The sequence below is a fragment of the Motacilla alba genome, chromosome 2 (assembly GCF_015832195.1).
Source record: "Motacilla alba alba isolate MOTALB_02 chromosome 2, Motacilla_alba_V1.0_pri, whole genome shotgun sequence".
In the NCBI taxonomy this organism is placed as follows: Eukaryota; Metazoa; Chordata; class Aves; order Passeriformes; family Motacillidae; genus Motacilla; species Motacilla alba.
In genome coordinates, this window is record NC_052017.1 from 2,073,681 (window position 1) to 2,098,438 (window position 24,758).

Genomic DNA, 24,758 nt, shown 5'->3' on the forward strand with positions numbered 1-24,758 from the left:
TGCCAGGTGACCCCGCATGCCACCAAGTCATGAAGTGCAGCTGCTTCCAAATAAAGGAAGAAAAAAAAAAAAAATGAGGCAGAGAGAGAGAGCTGAGGCAATTTTCCCAGCATCCCTGGGGGTCGGTGTCAGGGGCACGGAGCTGATCTGCTCCCTCTGCTCTCCTGCCCTCAGTGCCACAGCTGAGGGGCTCTCAAAGGTGCTCCAGCTGAGTGGATCCTTCCACCACCTAAATCAGCTCTGGGAGGAGAAACCACAGCAAAATAAAAGCTCTGGCTGTGAATATTCTTGGTTTTTCTGCCTCTCCGTGCAGCTGTGTAGAGTTTTTCTCGCTTTTCTCCTCTTTCCACCACCCTTTCTCTTCCAGGATGGTGAAACATGAGCAGCAACATTAGATCTGTCGTCTTTTCAACAGCCCAAGCCCATCTAGAGGTGACCCCAGGACCACAAATCCCAGGAATCACGGCTATTTTTGGTAGGCAACATAGCAAATTGCCATGGAGGGCTGGAGCGTGGTGTAATTTCTCAGCTCCTGTGCGTAATTGCAATTCTCACCTCGAGGTGAGAGACTCAGAGGTGAGAAATCCTCAACCTGACAGCAACCAGGGCAGCAGAAAACACAGCAGTGATGGGCTCTGGTGTCCTTCAGCCTCTTCCACCCTTTTGGGGTGGATCCCCACCCCAAAATTACTTTTCCATCACCGCCAGGAGGGATTTAACGGTTGGACATCGCTGCCACCTGCTCAGGGGTGTCCACCGCCCCATCACACCAAACATTCTCACCAAGAATCTTCTCCATAAAGACAGCTTGCCCACACTCAGCAGGAAAGATTATTTTGGTGGACCCTGAAGCAAGAGCAAATCCAGCCTGTGGTGATTTTCCCTGGGGGAAGATGGAGAAGGAAAAGCAGGGCTTGGGAAGCGCTTTGCGACTCCAGGTGATATTTTTATAACCTCAGAAATCGCCTTGCACAAACACTTCTTTTTTTTCTCTTTTTTTTTTTTTTTTAATCCAAAAGGGCAGCAAGAACTGGGTGTAGCTCGGCTGCAGATTTGTCACCAGAGGCTCCCAGCAGGGTGGAAAACTCTCCAGCTCCAAAGGGGCCATCCAGGAAAAGCCAAGGGGTTTTCTGGAACCCTGGGAGCCCCCAGAAAACGAGCTGAGCTGCTCAGAAAATGAGCTGAGCTGCCCTGTTTTGTCCTTCTCCCACTTGGGTGTTTTTTTTTTTTAGGATGAAGGAAGCAAAGGGACATTTCTGCTCCCTCAGCTGAAAAAGAAACTGAGGCCTCTTTCTCCTTTCCACGAATGCTGTGAGTCACAGGGCAAAGGGTTCCAGCTGCAGCTCAGGAATGAATCAGAGGGACGAGACCTCGAGCTCAGCGTCCACTCAGGTCTCCAGAGGATGCTGATAATGAAATCAGATCTCCCCGGTGATGTGTCATGGAGGAGAACAATGAAATAACCTCCCCTGAGCTGCTCTGCAGCTGGATTTTCACCCCAGCGGGGTGGCAGGGTGAGAATCTTCTCCCCTGGGTGAAGCTAAAATGAGGAGTTGCTCTGGGTTAAAAATAAAGCAAAAGAAAAGGAAAAAAAAAAAAAGGAGAAAAGGAAAAGAAAAGGAGAGAAGGGTTATTTTTAACTCAGAGCAGCCCTGATCTGGTTCACTGCCCGGGCATGGAGACAGGGCTGTGAAACAAGGGCTGCTCAGCTCAGCTGTGGCCAGGAGGGGATTTGGGGATGGCGAGAAATTTGGGGTTTTTTTTGCTGCTGACTTGGGAGCAGCTTCCTCCTGTCACGGACACACAGAGCCATCCAGCTCAGCTCCTGCCCCAGGGCTCACCCAAAATATCCAGCAAGGACAGAGGCAGATCCTCCCCAGGAGCCCTGAGCACGTGCAAAATCTCCTTTTTTTTCTCCTTAAATCTCACTTGGTATTTTTGGTTCAACTCAGTCTCTCTTACAGCAGGTCCTGGAGGCTGCTGTGTCCCGAACAGGTCCCAAAGCCAGGGCTGCACGAGGGGACAGGGACATCTGTGATCCCAGTGGGAGCTGTCCGTGCCTGGGCATCGAGGTGGGGGCAGCAATCTGTCCCCTGGAACAGTCCTCCTCTTCCTGAGCCCCCCATTTCAGCCAGCTCAGCTTCCACAGTGCAGGGAAACGGGATTAATTTGATTTTTCAGCGTGTCCTTGCTGTCACTTTCTCAGCCCATCGGTGCTGCTGCTGCTGAGTGACCCTCTGGGGAGATTTAATGCAATTTCGGGGCTTTCTTAAGCAAAATAATAATAATAACCCTAATTTAAATCTGCTCTGCGTGGGGGTGGTGCCTCCCTGGAAGAAGATCTTGCCTCCTGCCCAGGCGCCCTCCTGGCACTTCTCAGCCCTGTTGCTGCCATCTCTCTTGACTGTGACCCAATTTTTTTTAGGAAAAGAAGCTTTTGGGCTCACCCCCATCTGCCTGTGTGCCTTCTCTGTAATGCTGGGTGACTTCAGCCCCGTTGGACAGGGGATGGGGGATTTTGAGGGGCTCATTTCCTATGAGCACCAGGGGGAAATCTGGAAATAAGCAGTTTTGGTGGCTTCCTGCTGTGTTTCCAAACTCCTGGTTAACAAAGGAAGTATTTAGTGTTTAGCATTCAGCCTGGGACAGCACACAACCTCAATTTATCTCCAAGTTAACGCAAACCAGAAGGGAGATAAGCCTAAATTGATTGTGCACAGTTGTTTCTACACTGACTTCTTGAGCTTTGGAACCAGGTGAATTATTCTCTTTGCATGTGGAGTTGAGAGACTGCTGTGCTGACCTGTTCCCTCTGTGCTGTGTAAGGTAAAACGAATTAAAATTAGTTCAAAAAAAATGAAAATTATCTGCTTAGGTAAAAAAAAAAAAAATCAAAAGGAAACTGAGGCACAGAGAGGCTGGAGCAGCAGCCGGGGTGGGAGAGCTCAGAGAGGATGGATGGCTGCTTTGGGAATGGGGAATGGGGCAGGGAAAAGGTGCAGGGAAAGGGGGAATGGGGCAGGGAAAGGGGAATGGGGCAGGGAAAGGGGGAATAGGGCAGGGAAGGGGAATGGGGCAGGGAAAGGGGAATGGTGTAAGAAAAGGGGGAATGGGGCAGGGAAAGGAGGAATGGTGTAAGGGAAGGGGGAATGGGGCAGGGAAAGGGGGAATGGGGCAGAGAAAGCGGGAATGGTGTAAGGGAAGGGGGAATGGTGTAAGGGAAAGGGGAATGGGGCAGAGAAAGGGGAAATGGGGCAAGGAAAGGGGAATGGGGCAGGAGAATGGGGGAATGGGGCAGGGAAAGGGGGAATGGGGCAGGGAAAGGGGGAATGGGGCAGGGAAAGAGGAAATTGGGCAGGCAAAGGGGGAATGGTGTAGGGAAAGGGGAAATGGGGCAGAGAAAGGGGAAATGGGGCAGAGAAAGGGGAAATGGGGCAGAGAAAGGGGGAATGGGGCAGGGAAAGGGTAAGGATTGGTGCAGAGATGAAGGAACCATGCAGGGAAAGGGGAATGATGTCAGGAAAGGGAAATGATGTCGGGAAAGGGGAATGATACAGGGAACAGGGTAACGATGAAGGGAAGAGGGAACAGTGCAGGGAAGAGGGAAGGAATGGTGCACAGAAGGTGGAGGAACGCTGCAGGGAAAAGGGAACGGGGCAGGGAAGGGGAAGGGTGCGGGGAAAGGAAGGGCGCAGGGAAGTGAGAACAGAGCGGGAAAAGCAGAACGGCGCAGGGAAAGGGGAGGAATGGTGCCAGGAAAGGCAAGGAATGGTGCAGAGAGGGTGAAGGAGCGCTGCAGGGAACGGGGAAGGGGGAAAGAACGGTGAAGGGAAGCGGGAAAAGGAGCAAGAAAAGGGGAGGGCGCAGGGCAGAGAAAGGGGAGCTGTGCAGGAAGTGCAGGCAGGGTCCCCACTAGCCTAATGTAACCCCCTGGCACCGCACCCCGTCCCGCAATCCCGGGGGATGCCGCTCCCGCTCCCGCTCCGCTCCCGCGCTGCGGAGTGGGCGTGGCCTGCTGCTTGGCCACGCCCCCGCGCCGGCAGGACCCGCCTCTCCCACGGTGGCCACGCCCACTCGCTCCAGGCCGCGCCCCCGCTCTCACAGAGCTGTCGCTCCAGCTGTAGCCCCGCCCACTGCGTCTCTACGCCACGCCCCCCCGCGCATCCCGGCCCTGCGGCAGCCCGGCTTGGCCACGCCTCCCCGGCGCAGGCCACGCCCCCCGCTCCCTCCTCGCCTGCCCGTGGTGCCTCGCGCGGGGCGGGCACTGACGTGGCCGCATCGCGCCGCCATCTTGTGCTCCAGGGCGGATCGCGGCCGGGGCGAGCGGGCTCCGAGCGGGACCCTCCGAGCGCTGCCAGACCCACGGCCCGCGGCTCCCGACGACGCCGGTGGGTTTGCCGACACCTTCCTCTTCCCTCCTTTCGAGCCTTTTTTTCCCCTCCGGCCCGCCGCGCCGCGCCCCCGCCCGCATCCCGCGGCCTTGGCGCTAAGGCGCGGCGGGCGCTGAGGCAGCGGGGCCGGGCTGTTCTTTCCTCCTCTTTCCTCCTCATTCCTTTTAGTTCCTTCTCGCTCCATCTTAACCCTTCTCATTCCTTTTCCCTCACAGAACCAGAGGCCTCCGGGAGCGGCGCTGCCCCATCCGTTCCCCCTTGCACCTCTTTAAAGCGAAGGGGGGGGGGAGGTGGATCGGGCCTTTCCCTTCCCTGCTTGTGGGTGGGATGGGGTGGGATAGGCAGGGCTGGGAAAGGGGAATCGCTCCAGCTCGGCGGCAGCTGCACAAGGCCCCTCTCCGCTCCCTCTAGCGATGGCATTACACGGGATGGGTTTGTCCTCCCTTCCCCAAACTCGCTCGTTCCGGCCCCTGCCCCGCCCGCGGACGGCTCCGAGGAAGGAGAGGCATTTCCTCCTTGTCCTCTCCCCCCGCAGAGCCTCGTGTGCTGGGGGGAAGGAGCCTCGGATGGAGCTGGTGGGGCAGAGGTTGTTTCTCCGTAAGCCCTTGGCTGCTGAGTTGGTGTTTTTTTGGTTTTTTTTGCCGGGCAGAGGAGTCGAGCTTTATCGTGGAGCAAACAACTCTTGTTTGCCGTGCATCGCCCTGCGTTTGGTGGTGTGGGAGATCAGCTTTCCTTGGCGGAGCAGCTCCCGGTGGGAGGATATTATATTCTGGCTGAAAATACTCCGTCGTGTCTCTGTGCGAGGCGAACGTGATACTTCGGGGCTGATAAAGCTCGGTGTGTTGAAGCGATAGCCCAGCACAGCGAGACCCAAACTCAGCCGGGCCATAAAACTGCCCCAAATGTTGTCGTGGTTGACATTGACCTTGTGGCTTTGCCGCCCTGCTCCTGCCAAAGCAAATCCCGCAGGTTGATTAGAGTCGTGGCCAGAGGTCTGGTGTTGAAATTGTAGCTTTGTCAATAGCTAAAATTCCGAGTATTTGTTTAATACTTTGAGCTTTGTCTTGCGAGGCTCGCAGCAGCCCTTTGCGGGGTATTCCATTAACCTTGTTTTCCAGGAGGAGAAACCGAGGCAAAGTGGATTTTTCCAAGGTCATTCAGCAATCTTTATTGCTATTTTTGCTGCTGATTTGGAGCGCTTCTGTTGGGGGGAGAAAAGGAAGCGTGGCTGAAGTGAAGGATTGCTCTTTTGCTTTTATTCACGGGGTTTATAATGGAATCAAATAAGAACACGGTTTTATGGATAAAGGGGCTCTCTGAAAGGAAAGTTTTTGGGGTTGGTTTGATGCCACTGATTTTTCTCTGCTGTAAACACGTCTGCAGTGCTGGAGGGCCCTGCTGGGCTGCTTTCCTGTTGGAATAATTGCGTTGGGTGAAAGGGTGAGGAAACTCACCTCTGTTGAACCTCTGCAACTCCAACTCCGCAGCTTTGCCAAGTTCCTTGGTGCTTCCTGTGATGGAGCATCGGGGATTGAAATGGCTCGAGCAGAGCCGCCCTCCCCTCGGCACAGCTTTGCGTTTGTGATGTAAATCCTGTTGAAAGTCAAACCCCTGGGTGTAAATGGTCTGAGGAGCTCCGATGGGTTCCTCTGAGCGTTTCCTCGGTTGTGAAATAGTTGGAATGTGGAAGGGCCTGGCAGGAGCCGTGCACCGAGTTCCCTGTGAGTGTTAGTCATGCTGACCGAGTGGGGGGAGGACCAGGCACAGCTTTTCGAGGCAAACCAAGCGTGCGTGGGAGTCGGGGCTGGATTCTGCTCCTGGGAATTCACCAAACTGTGCTGTGCTCCAGCTGCTTCGAGCAGGAGCCTTCCTACGGATAATTATCAGCTGAGCCATTGATGACATGAATTGGTGGAAGGAGGAAAAGCTCCAAACCCAGGATTCCAGCTGAAATGTAAAGACCCACCTTTACACATCCCAGAGGCTTTTCTTTCTCTTCTTTACAAAGGTGGGCTTTCAAGCAAGAATTCTTACGGATTTCAGCAGCCTTCCCAAGCATCCAGCTTGCTTTACAGTGGATAAATGTGGTGAACATGAGCTAACTTTATGTGAAGAGGAATCGTTTTGATTCTTTTTTTAGAAATCTCTTGGAAGTTCTGCTCCTGGAATGCTACAGAGCTTGTGCTAGAGCTGGCGCCATCCTCAGCCATTCTCTTTCTTTAACTGATGAGCACAGAAGTTCAGAATCAGCTTCCTACTACAGCAGCTGTTTTTTTCTGTGGAATTCAGCATTTTTTCCTTTCTGCTTGCGAGTATCCGATTTTATTCCTTATTTTTAACACACACAAACGTCGGAGGGGCTGTGCTGGAGCTTCTGCTGATGTTTCAGTTCTGATAAAACTCTCCTGTCTAACAGCTCTTGCTCCTCTACCTCACAACCCAGAGGCTCTGCCTTGACATTTCCCCCAAACCAAGAGCCAGTTTCATTGCTGGATGGAGCTCTCCTGTGAGTTCTTGCCATTTCTACTAGGACTGTAAATGTTGACTTAGTGCCCAGATACCAGGAATGAATAACAGGATATTTGGCTTAAAATTGAAGATTTTGAGCTCAGGAACAATTCAGCCTCCAAAACAAAAAAAACACCCCAACTGTGCACTGCTTATCTGAAAAGAAATTCTTTGTACCCACCAGTTCTCACACCAGTGTACCCAGGGCTGAACTGGTGAGCAGAAAGCCACAGGCCATTCTTGGGGTTCACAACTGCGTTTTTGGCACCACAATATTTCCTGAGCAGGGAGGGCATGGGTGCAGCTCCCTCTGTGCTTTTCACCTGTCAGCTTAGCCTTTAAATAAGGCATTTTTCAGCCCAGATATTTTATTTTGCTTTTATTCATGGGGTTTATAATGGAATAAAATAGGAACACAGTGTGTTGGATAAAGGGGTTCTCTGAAAGGAAGGTTTTTGGGGTTGGTTTTATGTTTTATACACTGATTTTCTCTGCTGCAAACATGTCTGCAGTGCTGGAGGGCCCTGCTGGGCTGCTTTCCTGTTGGAATAATTGCACTGGGTGAAAGGGTGAGGAAACGCACTCACCTGTGTCTCCTCTGGGTTGGTTTGTGTGCTCTCAAGGGTATAAATCTTTAAAACAGCTGGAAGTTTTGCTGTGAAACAGCAGCAGTTTGCTTTCCCTGCTTGAAGGTGAGAATAAGGGAATAATTCTGATTTGGGGTTTGACTGTCAAGTCAAGCCATCCACTTTGATACTGCCATTTTTTCTTCTGGCTGTTATTTTAGGAGTGACTTGTTCTCGTGTCTGAGAAATAGGCATGACCCCAAAGGAAACTTTCCCTCTTTTGTCCTTGTTTTGATCTTGTAAGTGAAATTATTTTCTGTTTTCTGCCACTCCAAGCCCAGTGCTCTGGAGAGAATGTTCCAGCATGTGGGAGATGTCCTGTCTGGGTGAGGTGTGTACACAGGAGGATGTTCAGCCTCCTTGCCTTAAACAAAGGTGCTGGACAAGGAGATTTCCTCTCACCTGGAGTCTCACCTGTGCTTGGCTTGTCCTCCTCTGCCTTGGACATGCACAGTGCTTTTGGAGCCCTTTGTAGTCAAACCCTGCAAGCCTTTGCTGGCCAAATCCAACAGTTCTGTATCTTTAACTTTGGTTTCGCTGCTTTTCCCCTCGAATCACCAGGTTATGATCCTTCAGGACGCCTTTTCCACGCCAAGCTTGGCAGAAGCACCCCCAGCGTGAACTGGGAGGAAATGGTGCCAGTGGTCAGTGTTGATCTCCACAGCTGACACTCCTCTGCTTCTAATAATTAAAATTATCGAGGAGTTAGGACTAATATTAATGAAGAGCTCTGGGAAGATGTTGTTGCCATGGCCTTTCTTACAGTGCTGTTTGTGCAGGATAATGAATCACCTGGTGAACAAAGGGCCCGTGGCTGCCTGTTGGCTGCTCTCACATGTTACACGTAATCCATGCCTCCTGATTCTGATACGGTCCAAAGAGCTCAAATCAGAATTATCTGGGCTCAATTTCAGTGTTAAGGCCCCAAAGTTAAAGGGTTTGAGTTGATAGATTTCATCTCTCAGCTTAGCAGATGTGGAAGGGCAGTAAACAGTTGCTAAAAATAGTTGAATGTAACTGTACTGGAATAGTATTGGGCCACCCTGGCTATATATAAAGAGGTGTTTCCAAAATTTGCTGTAACAGAACACTTTAATCTGTAAAGAAATGATTTCAAGTTGAAGAGAACACATCAGCACTGTTCCCTGCTGAGTGGGGGTGTGAAACGCTGGGGCTGTAGATTAATCCTGAATTTTAGCAGTGTTCTATTCCTGTTGGATCTCTTCTCACATTCTCCTTTAACTCACACTTTATATTGTTAATAACAAGCTGTCGGGTTAGATTTGTGCTTGAAATTATTTGCCAGTTGTTCTTGCGTGTTACATCAGTAACAGCTGTTGGAGCTGCATGGGTTTTTTAAAAAATGCATTCTCACCTCTTATTTGCACATTGGTTTGGTGATCTCTTGTGTGAATATTTTACTTCTCTTGATAATTTAATTTAAAACATTCTAGAATGCTGTAAATGAGAAAGAATGGTCCAGGCCAGCTAGTGACAACTGGCTGGATTTCAAATCAATGTTTCAGGTGAATAACAGATTGATCCATTTCTATTCCCCTGTGATTGATGGAACCAGGATGTTAACACCAGGTTAGGAATTATGGCTTTGGGGATTTTCTGATTTGTTTTAGACATGGAGCTAAAGCTTAGGCCAATGCCAAGTAGATTTCCCTTTAAATTGAGATGGAATTTTGGTAGTGAATCGGTGGCCTTTGTAAACAGGCCAGTTTTACTTGCCAAGGTGCCCAAGCAAGGTGCAGGAAGGAGCTTTTAGGTAAACCTGCAGCTGTTGGGGGTTTTACCTGTGTTTAGTATTTTGCGTGATTGAAGCTGTGTAGCTCAGTGCGCCATCGGTGTTTGCCTCTCCTTGAAATGGGCATTAAAGGGCTCCCAGAGACAGCAAATGCCCTCTGTACCTCTGTCCCAGCCTGCTGGGCAGGGGAGGGACAGAGGCTTGAACTTTCCTTGACTGATCCTATCAGAACCATAAAATCCTAGAATGGTTTGGGTTGGAAGGGACCTCGAAGCTCTGCTGGTTCCAGCCCGCTGCCGTGTTCATGGCTGCTGGGATTTTCAGACTGCCAAAATGACGATTTTAGCACTCGCAGAGTTTGGAGCCTTATTTATTCACTGTGGGAGCCTCGTGTGGTAAGTGCTGGTCTGTAGAAGTGAAATCAATGTATTTTATACTGCAGTATAGTTTGACTCAATAATGCATATGGCATCCTCTGCCTTGGCCTCTCGTTTTGCCTCTGGTGTGTTTAAAGAAATGGTGTAAACTTAAATGAAGCACAGTTCCTGTCTCAGGGAAGTTTAAGCTCTGTGTGGCCAAAAAGAACTTTTCCAGAGGTGTGAGGCTGAGGTTCTGTGGGAGTTTCAAGGTGTGTTTTGCCCTCTTTGGTGGCCTGCACACCCTTCTGGTCATACACCCGTGGGGTTGTTATCCAGGCTCACCCGAGGAGTTTGGAGGTCGAGCAGCAGATTGGACTTCTCATGATACCAGCCTGAATGAAATGATGTTCGAATGCACTAATGTACGTTTAAATATAAAATCCTGCAGCGTGATTAAGTGTTTAGTGCTCTTTGGCTTTGAGATATTCCTCAGAGCTCTTATTCTAACCACCTACAATTAATAAAAGCAGAATCTGCTTCTTCCTCATGGGCCGTATCACTTTAACAACCACGGGCTGCTGCTGTTGCAGACGCTCATTCATTTTTAACTCCGCTCTGCAAAAGGCCGCCTGTTCTCCTGATGGCTCGTCTGGATGTATCGCTTACTAGAAAACGGGCAGCTGAAAATACTTTTGTTTCATGAAACGAAACTGTAACTTCCCCACTGAACGTCGGCGCTGCTGTTTACCGAGGGCACATTGTGCCTTGGCGAACCCGCCTGACGGGTTTCAGCGCTGCTCAGGTGAGCGCAGTGTGTTAAAGTGCTGTAGGACTCCGTGGGCAGGGACAGACAGACAGACGCTTCAGTGCTGGGGTGGTCTGGCTCTGCTCAGGGGGGCTGAGCTGCCGTTTGCAGCAGCTGGAGTTGTGCTGAGGGGAAATACACACCGAGTTCTGCGAAAATACTCTGTGCTGTTTATTCAAATCGTTCCCTTTCATACTCACATCTTCCCACTTAGCCTGATGGATCCCTCTTTTGAAGATGTGCTCGAGCACTACAAGCAGCTCACAAACCTTAGTCTTTAATGTTTTGAGGAATTTTATCCCGCTTGTGCTCCTAAAACGATCAGTGCAGCAATTACTGACAGCATTCGGGTGGAGGGAAGGAGGAAGTTCCACTTCAGTAAGGAATACAGAAGGTGAGTCAGGATGTACATTGCAAGGTGTGATAATGCCTGAAAGATAACAGGGCTTTTCGCTTAATATACGAGGAAATTGAAGGCTTTTCAAGCTGTGCACGTTCTGGTGCTGCAAATAATGGGCTGGGATGGGAATTAAAGCTGAATCCCGGGGTGCAGAGCGAGCAGTCCCGTGATCCCTCAGCTGAGCTGAATTAACCCGGGCAGTTCCTGTGCAGTGCAGGAGAGGAGTGAGCAGCACAGGCTGAATTAACCCGGGCAGTGCAGGAGAGCAGTGAGCAGCACAGGCTGAATTAACCCGGGCAGTGCAGGAGAGCAGTGAGCAGCACAGGCTGAATTAACCCGGGCAGTGCAGGAGAGGAGTGTGCAGCACAGGCTGAATTAACCCGGGCAGTGCAGGAGAGCAGTGAGCAGCACAGGCTGAATTAACCCGGGCAGTGCAGGAGAGGAGTGTGCAGCACAGGCTGAATTAACCCGGACAGTGCAGGAGAGGAGTGAGCAGCACAGGCTGAATTAACCCGGGCAGTGCAGGAGAGGAGTGAGCAGCACAAACCATGGAGTGTGAGTTCCTTCCTGTGGGAGGAGATGAACGTGAGGAACTTCTGCTCAGGGGATGGTCCCAGCCCTGAGGAGGACAGGGACCCTGCCCCAGCCCCATCCAACAAAACCTGATGGGAACCAAAACTGTTTGTGGGAGTTCTGCAGATGGATTTCTCCTGGTTTTTTCTTCTTTCCAACGGCAAGGATTCAGCTACTTTTTAGTCAACTTGTAAACACGCTTTTCTTGCAGGAGTGGGCTGTAAACTATACTGTGCTGCCTATAAAAATAAATGTGACTTTTTGTAATGCCACCTACCCTGAAGTACCAAATAAAGTTACAGACTCGGTTTGGATGGGAGGGATGTGGAAGAGGACAAGAGGGAGCTGGAAACCAAGTGCTTAAATGGATCTTAACTTTTTAATCTTTACAAAAAGTAAAAATAGGGAGGATAGGTGGTATAAAAGCAGCTTCAGTGGCAAAGGACAGGCTTGACCTGGAAATAGCTGCCAGGAAAACAAGGATCTAACGGGATTCACTGCTGTCAGTGCCAAGTACCAGCAGCTTGTTCAGCAGCCTGGACTTCTGCAGCGTGTGGAAAGCTGTGGTGGATGTACATGATGGGATTTTGCTCTTTTAGCTAATTACTGTGATCAGTCCCAGCATTTGGTAACCCATTATGCTTTTAAACGTGTGCAGACCAAAGAAAGGCATTCTTTGTGCAGGCTTCTAAGGTTCTCTGGCTGTGAAAGTCCTTGCAGTCGGTTTCTGTGAGCTCTGGTAAAAGGTCACGGTTCAGCCCTGGCTGCCGCTTTCCAGATGAAGCAGGAGATAGAGGTGGCATGAGCAGCCAGACAAAGGGAAGCTTTACAGCCTCCCTGCCCTCCAGGCCACTGGGAGCTGTGCTGTGGGCTGCGATGGGAGATTTCCTGCTCTGGAGAAATGGGGGCTGCAGCAAAACTGTTTTCTCTGCTTCCTAATTAACCTTCCTGTTTATATAGCCTTCATATATTCCAGTGGGAGTGGAAAATCCATGGTCATGTTGTAGAAATACAAAAGGAAATGGTGGAATAATAGAACTTTAAAACCTCCCCTTTGGTTTTAATCTCCAGTCTGCTTTGTAGAGGAGTTCAATTTTAAAGCTTCAGTCATAGAAAATAAACAAATCTTTGACTCGGTTGCTTCAGCGAGTTGGTGTGTGGGGATTGACGTCCTTCAGCAGCTCTGGAGTGGACTCTGAACTTCCCTGTGGGGCTGGGAGTGCTTAGACATGTGACTCGGTTAATGTTACAGAGTTTAACTTTTGGGTTAAAAATTGTATCCAGCGAAGCTTCCTGAGGGGGACAGAGCTGCTGAGCCCTTTCCCCGGGCTCAGTGGGGAAAACCTGGCTTCAGGGTGGCCAGGACAGCTCTGAACAGAGTGGGAAAAGGCTGCTCTGCTGTGCTGTGCTTGTCAATCCAAATCTTACTTCGGTGTTCCTAAATAGATATTCTGTACAGATACTCTCTTCTCTTTCTAGGGAGAGTTTTGCTTCAAGTACAGCTTCATTGTGAAATGCAGAATATTTCCAGAGATGATTCAAACTTCATGTTATGCTTTAAATTCGGTTTGGTTTACAGGAAGTTCGTGCTTTGAATGTATTGGCTGTTGGTGCATCTTGTCTGAAATTGAATTTTCAGTTGGGCTCTATCTTTTCTTAAACTGACACCTGAGAGCTTCTTAGGCAGCATCAGGGAGGGTGTGAATTGTCCCTGTCACCCTGTAAGGTGCCTGTGAAGCCCCGAGCACAGCAATAGTTCTGCTGGGATTTCAATCCTGCTGTAAACTGTAAGTTTGGAAAGGGGGGAGTTTCTGGTGGGATGGGTGAGGTCCCAAGGGCACAGGGAAGTGTCTGAGGCTGGAGTGCAGAGCTGCTCCTGCAGCTCCTAAACAGGAAGCTCCTGTGAATCGCTTTAATCAGCCAGGCAGGAGTGTTGGCTGGCAAGGAAGCGCTCATCTCTGAGCTGATGTGGCTGTTAATTCCCCGTGGTTAACTTTGATTAAATGTGGATTTGCTTCCTACAGAAGGTCTCCCTCCGCTGTTAATGAAAGTAACTGCTTGGTGTTTATGTGCTGTTCACAGACCATTTCCTCGGGCATGGAGAGGAAGGAAACTGTTCTGAGTAGGAGAAAATCCGAGCTGCATTCAGTTTCCTTCCCAAAAGAAGAACCAGCTCTTGCTGTGCTAAGCACAAATTTGTTATCTGCGGGTCAACTGGGAAAAGTTTGTTTAACGCTGACACTTTGTGCAGATGAGCCATCCCATAACAATGGGGAGCAAAGTACCCGAAGTGGTCAGCTGCATGAATTTTGCAAGCAAAAGTTCGAGAACAGCAATTAAAGCTAAAATCTCTGAAAGAATATTTAAAGGATTTCAAGCCCTTCAAGCTGAGTCATTTCATGAGCACTGAGTTTTGGCACATCTGTTCATCTTTGTGTTGCTTCAGTACGGGGAAAATGTTCAGTGCTGGCTGGGGTGTCCATAAATGATTCACATTATCTCTTACTTTGCTTTTCTTGTGGTTTTTTATGTCGTGGTCAGAACACAACTGTTGGTAACTCATGAGTGATACTCTTGATCTTTTCTCCTCCAGACTTCACTGGCCAGTGAGAACACACCTGAACCATGGGAAATATTTTTGCAAACCTCTTCAAAGGCCTTTTTGGCAAAAAAGAAATGCGCATTCTAATGGTTGGCCTGGATGCTGCAGGAAAGACAACTATTTTGTACAAACTTAAACTTGGTGAAATAGTAACTACTATTCCTACTATAGGTAAGGGTTTGATGTTTCTCTGACCGATGGCTTGGAAATTTGGGTCTCAGCTGCTTTCAGTGACCTGTCTGTCAGAACAAACGCTTGTTAAATCCATGGTGTGGAAGTGGCACAGCCAAATATTCTGCCATGGGGGAAGATTGTGACTTTTTTGTCGCTCCCCTCCCCTATCAGTCACTTGGGGAATGAGCCTTTGTGGGCCACAGAAAGGCAGTTTGTCACCCAGCTGTTGGGGCATCCTGTCAGTCAGACTGAGCAGACTGTTCACCTTTTTTTTGTCTTTTTATTGGAAGGCATTGAGATTTGCAGTTCTTAAAACCCAGGGGAGCTTGGGGTTTTTTTGTGTTTGGATGGGGGGAAAGTTGTTTCTCTGGGGTTTATTTTTTGGTTTCTCTGGGGTTTATTTTTGTTTCTTTGGGATTTTTTGGGGGTGGTTTTTGTTTGTTTTGGGAGGGGGTTTGTTTGTTTGGGGGGTTGGTTTGTTTGGGGGGGGTGGTTTGGGGTTTTTTTGTTTGTTTGGGGGGTTTTTTTGGTTTGTTTGTTTGGGGGTTTGTTTGTTTTGGGAGGGGGTTTGTTTGTTTGGGGTTTCTTTGGGGGTTTGTTTGGGGTTTCTTTGGGGGTTTCTTTGTTTGTTTGAGGTTCTTGTTTGTTTGGGTTTTTTAAGGCAACATGGTTTGTTTTTTGTAACTGCTCAGATAGCAATTAGAGTTGTTCATTGGGGTGATGGTGGCAGCAGGACCAGCTGGTTTTGCTTCGAGAGCTCCAGCACAGGATTCTGCTGGTTTAAAGTCATTCCACTTTTAATTGACCTTTTTAAAATGATCACGGTCTGAGAGTGTGCCCTGCTGAATGCAGCAGTTATGTTTAAGTGAGATCTGTGCCACGATCTCTTTCAGGTTTCAATGTGGAAACGGTAGAATACAAGAACATCAGCTTCACAGTGTGGGACGTGGGTGGTCAGGACAAGATCAGACCCCTGTGGCGCCACTACTTCCAGAACACACAAGGTGAGCCCACACTCCTGATTCCCTGCTCTCCACGGGCTAGGAGAGCTTTTTGGCTGTCTTCACTAAGTTAATTTTGCAGGTTTCTTGGAGGGGAGTGGAAATATTTGTTATTATAAAAGGTGTGTTTGTGTGCCTCTCTGGCTTTTCTCTTAAGCCGCCGCAGGTTCAAAGAGGGATGGGAAGAATTCCAGAAACCAGTCTTCCTTGTCCTTGTGACTCAGAGCCAGTTCAGGAGTTTGTTTTTCCTTCTGTCAGCGTCGCAGCTCTGCCCTCGCTTCAAAGCAGAGTCTTTACTTGAAGCTCTGCAGCCCCATGAACTGGGAGTTTGTCACTTGTGTCACTGCTGGGCCTTTTTCATGTGCGTGTCTTTAAATCCTGTCACAGCACTTCAGGGGCTGCTGCTCCCTGGAAAATGCCACGTGGTTTTGTAGACAGAGTACCCAGGTGGCAAAAACAAATGCAAACCAACGCCAGTTTTCACCAGCTCGCAGCAAGAACAGACTTTCTCTCAGACACGAGACTTCAAGTTTATTTTATCCTTGTTTGCTTCTTTCTAGGTCTGATTTTTGTGGTTGACAGCAATGACAGAGAACGTGTGAACGAGGCCAGAGAAGAGCTTATGAGAATGTTGGCAGAAGATGAGCTCAGAGATGCTGTTTTATTAGTGTTTGCTAACAAACAGGTATGCCCAAGAAATGTGTCTGTGTCTGTCAGAACCCTTGAAAACTTCCAGCATCCTTGTGAGTGCCACATCTTGACCTTGGTTTTCGTATTTTCAGTGTAATGGTAAATAAACTCAGAGTAGATGGCCATTCAGGTATGTGGAAGGGAGAAAACCATAGATTAAATTCTCATCTGAAAGGAGCATCCTTGTAAACAGTCTGGGCTAAGAGATTTTCAGTTTTAGTGAAAACCAGTTTGATTTTTAAGGTTGACATGGCTCAATTACAGCACCTGCCCAAACTTCCTCTGGAGAGGAATGCTGGAATACCAGAACCTCCCTGAATTCCTCATTTAGGCTGTTTGAGGGCACTGCTGGTGTTGATGGAGCATTGGAGTTTTAATGAGCTGGGCTCTGCCAGGCCTGAGTTAGCTGAGTTCTGCCTTTATTGCTTGTGGAGGTCTTGGCAGCTTAACCCCAAATGTGACGGGCCTGAAATGTGAGCAGGAAATGTAAAGAGGGAAAAATACCCTGCTGCACTGATTGCCCAGCCTCAGCTGGGAAGGGTGAAGGTGCCACAAGTCCTGTCCAGGAGCAGGAAAGGTGGGCTCTAGGGAAGCTGTGCTCAGCAGAGTAGCACTGGGTGATAAAAGTTGATCTTAAATCATACCTGCAGGCACAGAAAGGCTACTCCTGAGTGGAAACAGGGGCTGATTTTACAAACTGGGGCTTTTAATTCACTTGAGCAACACACAGATAATATATTAGAATTTGAGGTGGGTTTTACAAAGTTTTAGTTCTTTAAAAGACCCTGGATGAACAGTCAGGTGTCAGCAGTCATTTGCTTCCAAGTGTTTTGGAGACTCCCAAGGTCTTTCTCACACTATTTGCATTATGCTTTAGTGATTTTGAAATGTGGACTTGGAATTGTGAGCAGTGTCAGCACTGGGGGAATGGCTGGATCCAGGCATCAGCTGTCTGGCTGCCCTGTGAAATATTCCATAATGTTGATTTAGATTGGCTTGTTAAACCTTTGGGGCTTTTTGTCAGTGTTGGGGAAATGGCTGGAATGTCACAGTAATCCACTGGGGTTTAGAGGAGAAGTTCTGAGAGCTCTTAGCTTTAAAGCTGGTGGTGGAGGAGCGGGGAATGACTGTTGTTGCTTCCCTCAGGACCTGCCGAACGCCATGAATGCAGCAGAAATCACAGACAAACTTGGACTGCATTCTCTTCGTCACAGGAACTGGTACATCCAGGCCACCTGTGCCACTAGTGGAGACGGTCTCTATGAAGGACTGGACTGGTTGTCCAATCAGCTCAGAAACCAGAAATGAAACCATAAACCTTCCTCTTCCCTCTTTTTCCACCCCTCCCTCTTATCTCCTCCTACTCGCCCTTCGCTTTACTCTAATGTGGCAAACTGTGCTACTTTGTGGTATTGAGTGCCGGAAGCTGTTTTCATTTCTTTTTGTCACAGTATATATTGCATCATGCTGTAAATGTGGCAAATACAAGCCTGAAAACAGTTAGGTTTCTTATTTAATGTAAATAGTTTTTGTTTCCAATGAGGCAGTTTCTGGTACTCCTATGCAATATTACTCAGCTTTTTTTATTGTAAAGAATCGAGTCACTGTTTAGTACCTGGAAGGGAATTCAGTGGGTTAATAACGTAAGGGTTGCCAGTGGTCCTTGTGCAGTAGAGCTGGATTCCATCTTGGTTGGGTTGTGAGATCTGTGAGATCCATTTTGGTGGTTGGTTTTTAACCTGAATTCTGTATTTTTTTAAATAGACAAGGAAAAGTAAAAACACTTCAAACACACAAATGTTTGACATCGCTTCTGCTGCTCCAGCTCTAACGTGGTGACTCTTGATTCTTTTGAGAGGGTGAAGCAATGACTGACACCCAATTAGCTTCATCTGCTTAACGAACAGATCATAATTAGTAGATCTCTGGCTCTTTCTGTAGCTCGTAGTCTGTGCTCATCTTCGTTCACAACAGTTCAGAGATTTGCTGGGCCTGGTTTAGATGAGCTTTGCAGACTCATGCTAAACATCTGACTTTTGGTTCAGGTGAGATTTCTCGTTTCCATTGAACTTGAATCATTTCCAGAAGTCGACATTTTTAGCCTGTCATATTTGTCAAAAAGTGTTTTGTACTTTTCTTGTGCGTAAACCACTCCAGGAGGCAAAACCTTTCCACAGGAAGCACAGCCTGTCCTAGTCCTAAGCTCTATAGGCAGAAAGTACTGTACTTAACGTAAGAATTGCCATGAAAAACACCAAACATCTATGTATAGTGTCTAGGGAAAAAAAAACAACAAAAAGCATGAGAGTTTGGAGAGTCATTCCACTCTACGAGTATTCAATCCCATTTTGGAACAATCCCATATCTGTATATGTGTGAAAACCCTTGGCATCCCTCATACTGCAAGGTTCAGATTTGCCATCAGAAAAATAAAAAAAAGACCTCTTTACTTTTCTTTTGTATTTTGATAAACACTGAAGAAGCTGGAGCTGTTAAACTTTAACTCGAGGAACTATCAGAACTGGTTTATTTAGTGTTGTGGAAACCTTTATTGCTTTCAATACACAACTAGTAATCAACTGTTTTGTATACTTGTTTTCAGTTTTCATTTCGACAAACAAGCACTGTAATTAAAGCTATTAGAATAAAATCTCTTAACTATTTCATGTTTTTTATGCCTTGCTGTTCATTCGATCATCTTGGCAGAATCATAATTAAATACTTGTTGAATAAAAAGTTTCATGAAACTTGCACTGGTATCGTGTTGGTTTGTATCATCTCTGTGCAGGGGATCCAAAATCCAGGCAGCTTTTTTGCACGAAAAGTTGAGGATATCTCCTGTATTTTCCAAGAAATGAATCATTCCTGGCTGGAAGCCTGCAGGTGAAATTGTGGGTGGGGTTTGTTGCCTCTGGGGCAGCACAGCTCGAGCTTCTTGAGTAGCCCCATCAGTTCCCCCAGCAGGCTGTTCCTCCTGCTGCTCCCAGTTCATTACAGCATCTCCGGATTAGCAGTTTTGTGGGGCAAAAATAGGAATTCTGCCTTCCTAAGTGCTTTGTTTTGCATTTTCCCTTTCTGCAGTTCCCTGTGGATGTGGGACAGAGCTCCTCCTCCGGGCGATCCTCCTGCCTTCCTCCCCAGTGCTCAGCTCGGGCTGCTGTCCTGGCTGCAGCTGCAGATCCCCCAGTGCACAGGCTGCAGAGCTGCAGGATGGAAGGTCTGCCCTGCAGGTTAGAGAGCAAATCCCCTGGGGGGAATCCTGGGGCTGGACTACAGGGTAAATAGGGATCACAAACCTCCTGCAAGTCAGGAATCCACCTTGGAAGTTCAAGCTGTGAATCAGGATATTTGCATCCCTACTAGGGCAGGACAGCTCTTTATTCCTGTTCTGGGAGGGAATTGGACTTGAAGGGCCAGCTGGGTTCGGATGCTGCTCCTCTGCATACAGAATCTGCTGTGGAAAAAGGGAACGTGGTGATGTCACCAGAGCTGTGCCGTGCCCTCTGCTCCGGGCAGCACAGGCCTGGCTCTGTCCCAGCCTCTCGGCCTGGACGTTTGGCCACCCAGCAGCTGGGCAGGAGGTGGCTCAAGCCCAGGACAAAGGGTCCTGCAGTGCCCCAGGGACTTGGCAGCAGCTGGCCAGGGAGGCTTTGGGGTGAGCAGGGCTGGGGCTGGGCTCCTTTACCCTCCGCCCCCTCACTTTTGGCTTCCTGCGTTACAGGAACAGGGGAGAGCAGGAGAAAGCCCAGGAGAAATCCCAGGAGAGCTGAAATCCCGGGCTGGCAGTGCGTGGCCCCTGTGCACGGCGCTGGGCACACCAACGCCCCGGCCCTTTGCTGGGGAGCTGTGCCTGCAGCTCCCCCGGGCCCTGCCCTGCCACCCCTCCATCCCAAAGCTTGGGAGTGAAGGAGGGACGTGGGAGCCCATGGAGGGAGCAGGACTCTGGGCTTTGTGGTTTGTTCTCTGCTTGCTGTGCTGTTTCCACTCTCCCATTGCTCCCTTTTCAGCCTCTTGCCCAGTTCCCATTAGGCACAGACCTGCTCTGGGATATTCCCAGTGGGTTCCAACCCCCAAACCCCCCAAACAAACAAAAAACACCAAACAAAAAAAAAACCCCAAACAAAAAACCCCCAACAAGCAAAAAAAACAAAACCCAATCAAACAAAAAAACCACCAAACAACCCCCCAACAAACAAAAAACTCCCAAACAAAAAACCCCAAACAACAGAAAACCCAAACAAAAAGCCCCCAACAAAAAACCCCAAGCAACCAACACCAAACAAACCAAAACCCCCAAATAAAAAAACCCCAAACAAACAATAAACTCCCAAACAAAAAAAAACCCCAACAAAAAAAACCCAAACAGAAAAAACAACTAACAACCCCCAAACAAACAAAAAACTCCCAAACAAAAAACCCCAAACAAACAAAAAACTCCCAAACAAAAAATCCCCAACAAACAATAAAAACCAACTTAAAACAAAAAACCAAAGAAACAAAAAGAAAACCCAAAGAAACCAAAAAATAAACCCCAAAGAAACCCAAAATCCCAGGGAGGTGACCCCGAGCTCAGCCTGGTGAGCAGCAGCAGGAGCAGGGCTCCTGGCCAGGGAGTGCACGGGCTCGGGGTGCCCCAGCTGTGCCCTGGGCATCCCTGGGGCGGAGCAGGAGCAGCCCTGGTGCCAAGGGGCCGTCACCCCAAAAATCACGTTGGGGTGGGGATCACCGAGGGCTGTGCCAGCTCCGCAGCATCTCCCAGTGCTGGGACAGAAGGGCTTTGTGAGCTCCCGAGCGCGGTGCCACTGGGCTCGTGTCCACCGAGGCACACAAACCCTCCCTGTCTTCAATGCAGCGTTAATTACACAAACGAGGCCCTTGTGCTTGGCAGCGATGCTCCGGGGCCGCTCGGGACACCCCCTTTCCGTTGGGATCAATATTTCTATTTATTGGTGTCAAATTCTGCTCTTTCAGGACAATCAAGTGCTGAGGGTTCAGTCCTGCAAGGGAAGGGAGTTTGCTGCTCCCTGGGGTGAGGGGATGTGGCCAAGGCAAAAGCCCGTGGAAGACACCTGGTCCCGTCCACTTTCTCCCTGTAAGCTGAGGAATTATTGAGGTGTCCAAGGCCAGGTGGGACAGGGCTTGGAGGGGAAGGTGACCCTGCCCCTGGCAGGGGGACTGGAACTAGATGAGCTTTGAACTCCCATCCATGCAGCTGATGAACTCAGGGAATCTTTAAAGAAAGAAACTCTTCAGCCACTGCACTACAAGGGCAGGGAAAGAAGACAAAACCCCATGATAATAACAATAATAATAATAATTATCTCTTCCAAAGTCTCTATCCATAAACACGAGGTATCCACAGCATTTTCAGCACCACAGCCAGCCCTCACCCACAGCATCCTCCGTGCCCAGTGCTGCCTGGATGGATTTCAGGGGGTGAGGAGAAGGGTGCCCGGGCCCCGCTGCCCCAGGGGAAGGGCTGGCACCACAGCCTTAACGCCCCTGCCACACTGCCCCGGCACCCGCGGGACGGCGGCGCCTTTCATGTCATTGCTTTAAAAATAGAAATCTACGGGAGACGTCCCTGACACGAGCCCAGGCTCCCTCTCAGTCCTCCGAGTCGGTGTCGTGGCGCTGCCGGAGCCCGCGGGCCGGGGGGGAGCGGGACCTGCTCCTCTTCCTGCCCTTCCTCCGGGGGGACGGGTGGCGGCCCCGGCCGTCCCTGCTGTCCCCGCTGCGGCTGCGGCGGCGGGCGGGGCTCCGGGCGGGGCTGCCGCTGCTCGCCGAGGATTCCGTGTCGTGCCGCCGCCGGCCGCCGTGCCGCGGCGCCGCCGAGTGCTGCGGCGTTTTCCTGCGGTGGTGCCTGCGGGGACAGGGGGGAAGTGACAGAGGGGACGCCAACGAGGTGATTCTGGGGGTGAAAAAGGGATTTTGGAAAGCCGGGAGATGCCAACGGGGCATCCTGATGCCAGCCATGACCACGCGGCTCTCCCGAATCCTCCCTCCCGTTTTGCTGATGCCCTATCCTAACCCAGCTACCTCTTATCCCGATCCGGGGAAGAATCGGAGGATGATGGGGCAGCATCCTTCTTGGAATGCTTCTCCTTGTCCTTCTTCTTCTCCTTCTTATGTTTCTTCTTTTTCTTGTTCTTTTTCTCCTTCTTCTTCTCCTTTTTGGATTTTTTGCTGCTCTCAGGTCTGCAGATCAAGCCATGAGAATCCCTGCACTGTGCATCCCTCTGGCTCCAAAATCTCATCCCCATCCCACCACATCCCTCCTTTGCCAAAGAGAAGCCCACAGAGGCTTTTGGGGATGATTCAGAGATGCAAAACAAGCCCAGTGCCAAACAGAGCCATGGAAACATTTTGTTAAATATTTCCCATAAAAGCCAGGGCACTTCTGGTGGTTTCCCACCAAAGTGGGAAAAATCCTCACCGTTTCTCCTCCACCTTCTCCTCCTTTTCCTGCTTCCTCTTGGAGACACATGTCTCTGGGCTGCTGGAGACTTTCTGGTGCTAGGGTTGGAGAGGGGGAGAAATACAGAGTGAATCCATGAGCCCGTAGCTTGTAATTACAAGACAAAGGGTTTTTCTCCCTTTAGAAATTAAACTTAGAAAAAAAATTAAATTAATTTTTGGGGAAAAATTAGAACACCCTTAAAAATTAAAGCCCCACAAATGACCTCTGTGCCAAGAGGACACAGGAAACTCCTGCAGGTCTCTGTGCTACAGTACCCAGGTGGTTTTTTAGATAAAATATTCCGAGTGAGGGCATTGCTTTTTGCCTTTTTCCATCTGTTTTTGACCCTTCCAAGGCCAGTGTGACTGGCACCGTACCGTGAAGACCGAGAGCCCCATCTTGGCCGCCTCTCTGTCCTCCTTGGAGAGCATCACCCTGCCAGCACTGCCACTGCAGAGACACCACAGAAAAACCATAAAGACGCTAAAATCAAACAAATGGTTCTGAAACTGCTGCGGGATCCTCCCTCTCGCCTCACCTGGAGCTGCCCAAACCCACCACCCGATCCACGTCCTTCTCGTCCCGCTCGCCGCCGTCCCTCTTGCACACCTCAGCCAGGTCCTGTGGGGATTGGGGACAGTGTCCCGTGTGTGTCCCCAAAACCAGAGCCCGGGGGACACTGGGGGGACGTGCGGTGCCCCGTTACCTCTTTGCTGAGGCCCGTGGGCTGCCTCTTCAAGCTCTTGTAGCCCCTGTAGAAACAAGAGCGGGTGACAGCTGTGGGGACACGCGGCTGCTGGTTTTTGGGGTCTTTGTGGGGTGGGGACTCACAGCGCTGCCATCATGGCCTCCTGCTCGGCCAGGCGGACTGCAGCCAGCTCTTCCTCCCGGGATAGTGGGGGGCCCGTGTCCTTCTTGCCCTTGGCATACCAGGTCAGGTCCTTGCCCTTCTGCCACCGCCCCACCGGCGCCATCAGGGAGTTCCCTGTGGGGAACGGTGACCCCCCACAACATGACGGCACCCCGAAAGCACACGGGGGCCAGGGAGGGTGGGATCTGAGCAGGATCAGCCCTTACCCAGGTAATTCTCACGCTGTTTGTCTGTCTTGACATCCTCCCAGCTGAACTGGTCCTGGCCCCCCCGGACGCCGCCCCGGGAGGAGCCGAACATGGCGCCGCACCCCGCAGCGGATTCGGGGGATCCTGGGCACCTGCTCAGAGATCAGCCCTGGCTTCAGCCCCTCCAGATCCTCCAGCAGCCCTGCTGGGGCTCCTGGAGGTGCAGCGAAGCAAATCTGACCCCCCAGGGGTGAGTGGGATACCCAAAAGCCTTTGTGGGGGTGTTACAGGCTGGCACAGGGGGGTTTATGGCTGCAGGTGGGAAGGGGTGCATGGCTTGAGGAGGGTCCCAGCCTGGGGGAGGCTGCTGGGTGAGGAGGGGGGTTAGGGCAGCCCCAAGAGGGGCCAGAGCCTCAGGCAGGGTTTGGGGCCAGCAGTGGGGCAGCCACGGCTTGGGGGTTTCAGGCTCTGGGAAGGGGTTGCAGAGGAAGGGGGACTCAGAGCCTGTGGGGGAGAGTTTAGGACCAGCTGTGGGAAGGCTCCTCTGCGAGGAGGTTGCAGCGCTGATGGAGGGGTTTGGAGCCCGCATGGGGGTTCTGGGCTTCGAGAGGGAGGGGCCATGGCCTGGGGGGCTCAGGGTCTAGGAGGGGGTCCACAGCCTGGATGGGATGAGAGACGGAAGAAGGGGACACAGCCTGGGTGGGATGAGAGATGGAAGAGGGGGACACAGCCTGGATGGGATGAGAGCTGGAAGAGGGATCATGGCCTGGATGGGATGAGCTGGAAGAGGGGATCACAGCCTGAATAGGATGAGAGATGGAAGAGGGGTTCACAGCCTGGATGGGATGAGCTGGAAGAGGGGGTCACAGCCTGGGGAGGGGCTGGGCATTACACGGCCTGCAGGGGAGGTTGTGCAGCCCGAGAAGAGGCTGCACGGCCCGGGGCGGGACGTTACCTGAAGGAGACTTTCAGGCTCTGGGAAAGGCTTCAGGGCCGGGGGAAGCTGCAGGACCTGGACGCTGCAGGGCCTGAGGTGGGAGCTTGCCCGTCCCCGAGGCGTGTGAGAGCAGCTCGGGGCGGTTCCCCGCAGCCCAGACCTCTCCGGGTTGGGGAGTGCGAGGACCGGGCGGGCAGGACCCCCGGAGCCCCCAAATCCCAAAATCCCCAATCCAAAATCCCAAATCCCCAATCCCAAAGCCGCCCCCGCTCCCCTCACGCACCTCCGGCCGCCGAGCGCGCGCCCGCCCCGCCGCTACCACTGCGGGCACCGCCGGAGGGGGGGGACACACGGGCGCTACCACCGCGCCGCGCAGCGCGGGGGGGAACCCCGCCGAGCCGCACCGCCGCCACACGGCTG

General features: G+C 50.7%; 2 protein-coding genes and 1 long non-coding RNA gene across 5 annotated transcripts; 1 reads left to right on the forward strand and 2 right to left on the reverse strand.

Annotated features, from left to right (window-relative positions):
* The first annotated feature begins 4,230 nt into the window (after nt 1–4,230).
* ARF1 (ADP ribosylation factor 1) lies at nt 4,231–18,633 on the forward strand. 2 transcript variants are annotated; one of them, XM_038127661.1, is made up of 6 exons: nt 4,256–4,388; nt 10,733–10,836; nt 14,009–14,188; nt 15,085–15,195; nt 15,753–15,877; nt 17,029–18,633. In XM_038127661.1, the coding sequence occupies exons 3-6, from the start codon at nt 14,041–14,043 to the stop codon at nt 17,188–17,190; spliced, it is 546 nt and encodes a 181-aa protein (XP_037983589.1). In that variant the 5' UTR covers nt 4,256–4,388; nt 10,733–10,836; nt 14,009–14,040; the 3' UTR covers nt 17,191–18,633. The 2 variants fall into 2 exon arrangements, with proteins under 2 accessions (XP_037983588.1, XP_037983589.1); XM_038127660.1 differs by lacking the exon at nt 10,733–10,836 and having other exon boundaries at nt 4,231–4,388.
* LOC119697209 lies at nt 17,976–20,018 on the reverse strand. The gene is made up of 2 exons (XR_005255800.1): nt 19,179–20,018; nt 17,976–19,101 (listed from the first exon to the last, which is right to left on the reverse strand). It is a non-coding gene; the product is annotated as an uncharacterized LOC119697209 (long non-coding RNA).
* Nucleotides 20,019–20,314: 296 nt separating this feature from the next.
* On the reverse strand, nt 20,315–24,755 carry C2H1orf35 (chromosome 2 C1orf35 homolog). 2 transcript variants are annotated; one of them, XM_038127663.1, is made up of 9 exons: nt 24,622–24,755; nt 23,420–23,553; nt 23,174–23,327; nt 23,049–23,094; nt 22,881–22,963; nt 22,720–22,792; nt 22,319–22,398; nt 21,922–22,080; nt 20,315–21,745 (listed from the first exon to the last, which is right to left on the reverse strand). In XM_038127663.1, exons 2-9 carry the CDS (start codon nt 23,511–23,513, stop codon nt 21,490–21,492), a joined length of 945 nt encoding a protein of 314 aa, XP_037983591.1. In that variant the 5' UTR covers nt 23,514–23,553; nt 24,622–24,755; the 3' UTR covers nt 20,315–21,489. The 2 variants fall into 2 exon arrangements, with proteins under 2 accessions (XP_037983591.1, XP_037983590.1); XM_038127662.1 differs by lacking the exon at nt 24,622–24,755 and adding an exon at nt 24,357–24,614.
* Between the last annotated feature and the right edge of the window lie 3 nt (nt 24,756–24,758).

Excerpts from the sequence above, each read along its gene's own strand:
- ARF1 (XM_038127660.1), top strand. The coding sequence starts at position 14,041 with ATGGGAAATATTTTTGCAAACCTCTTCAAAGGCCTTTTTGGCAAAAAA. Across the intron at positions 15,196-15,752 it reads CTACTTCCAGAACACACAAG|GTCTGATTTTTGTGGTTGAC; the intron begins GTGAGCCCACAC and ends GCTTCTTTCTAG. Across the intron at positions 15,878-17,028 it reads TAGTGTTTGCTAACAAACAG|GACCTGCCGAACGCCATGAA; the intron begins GTATGCCCAAGA and ends TGCTTCCCTCAG.
- C2H1orf35 (XM_038127663.1), bottom strand. The coding sequence starts at position 23,513 with ATGTTCGGCTCCTCCCGGGGCGGCGTCCGGGGGGGCCAGGACCAGTTC. Across the intron at positions 22,793-22,880 it reads GTGGGTTTGGGCAGCTCCAG|TGGCAGTGCTGGCAGGGTGA; the intron begins GTGAGGCGAGAG and ends GTGTCTCTGCAG. Across the intron at positions 22,081-22,318 it reads GAGAAGGTGGAGGAGAAACG|ACCTGAGAGCAGCAAAAAAT; the intron begins GTGAGGATTTTT and ends CTTGATCTGCAG.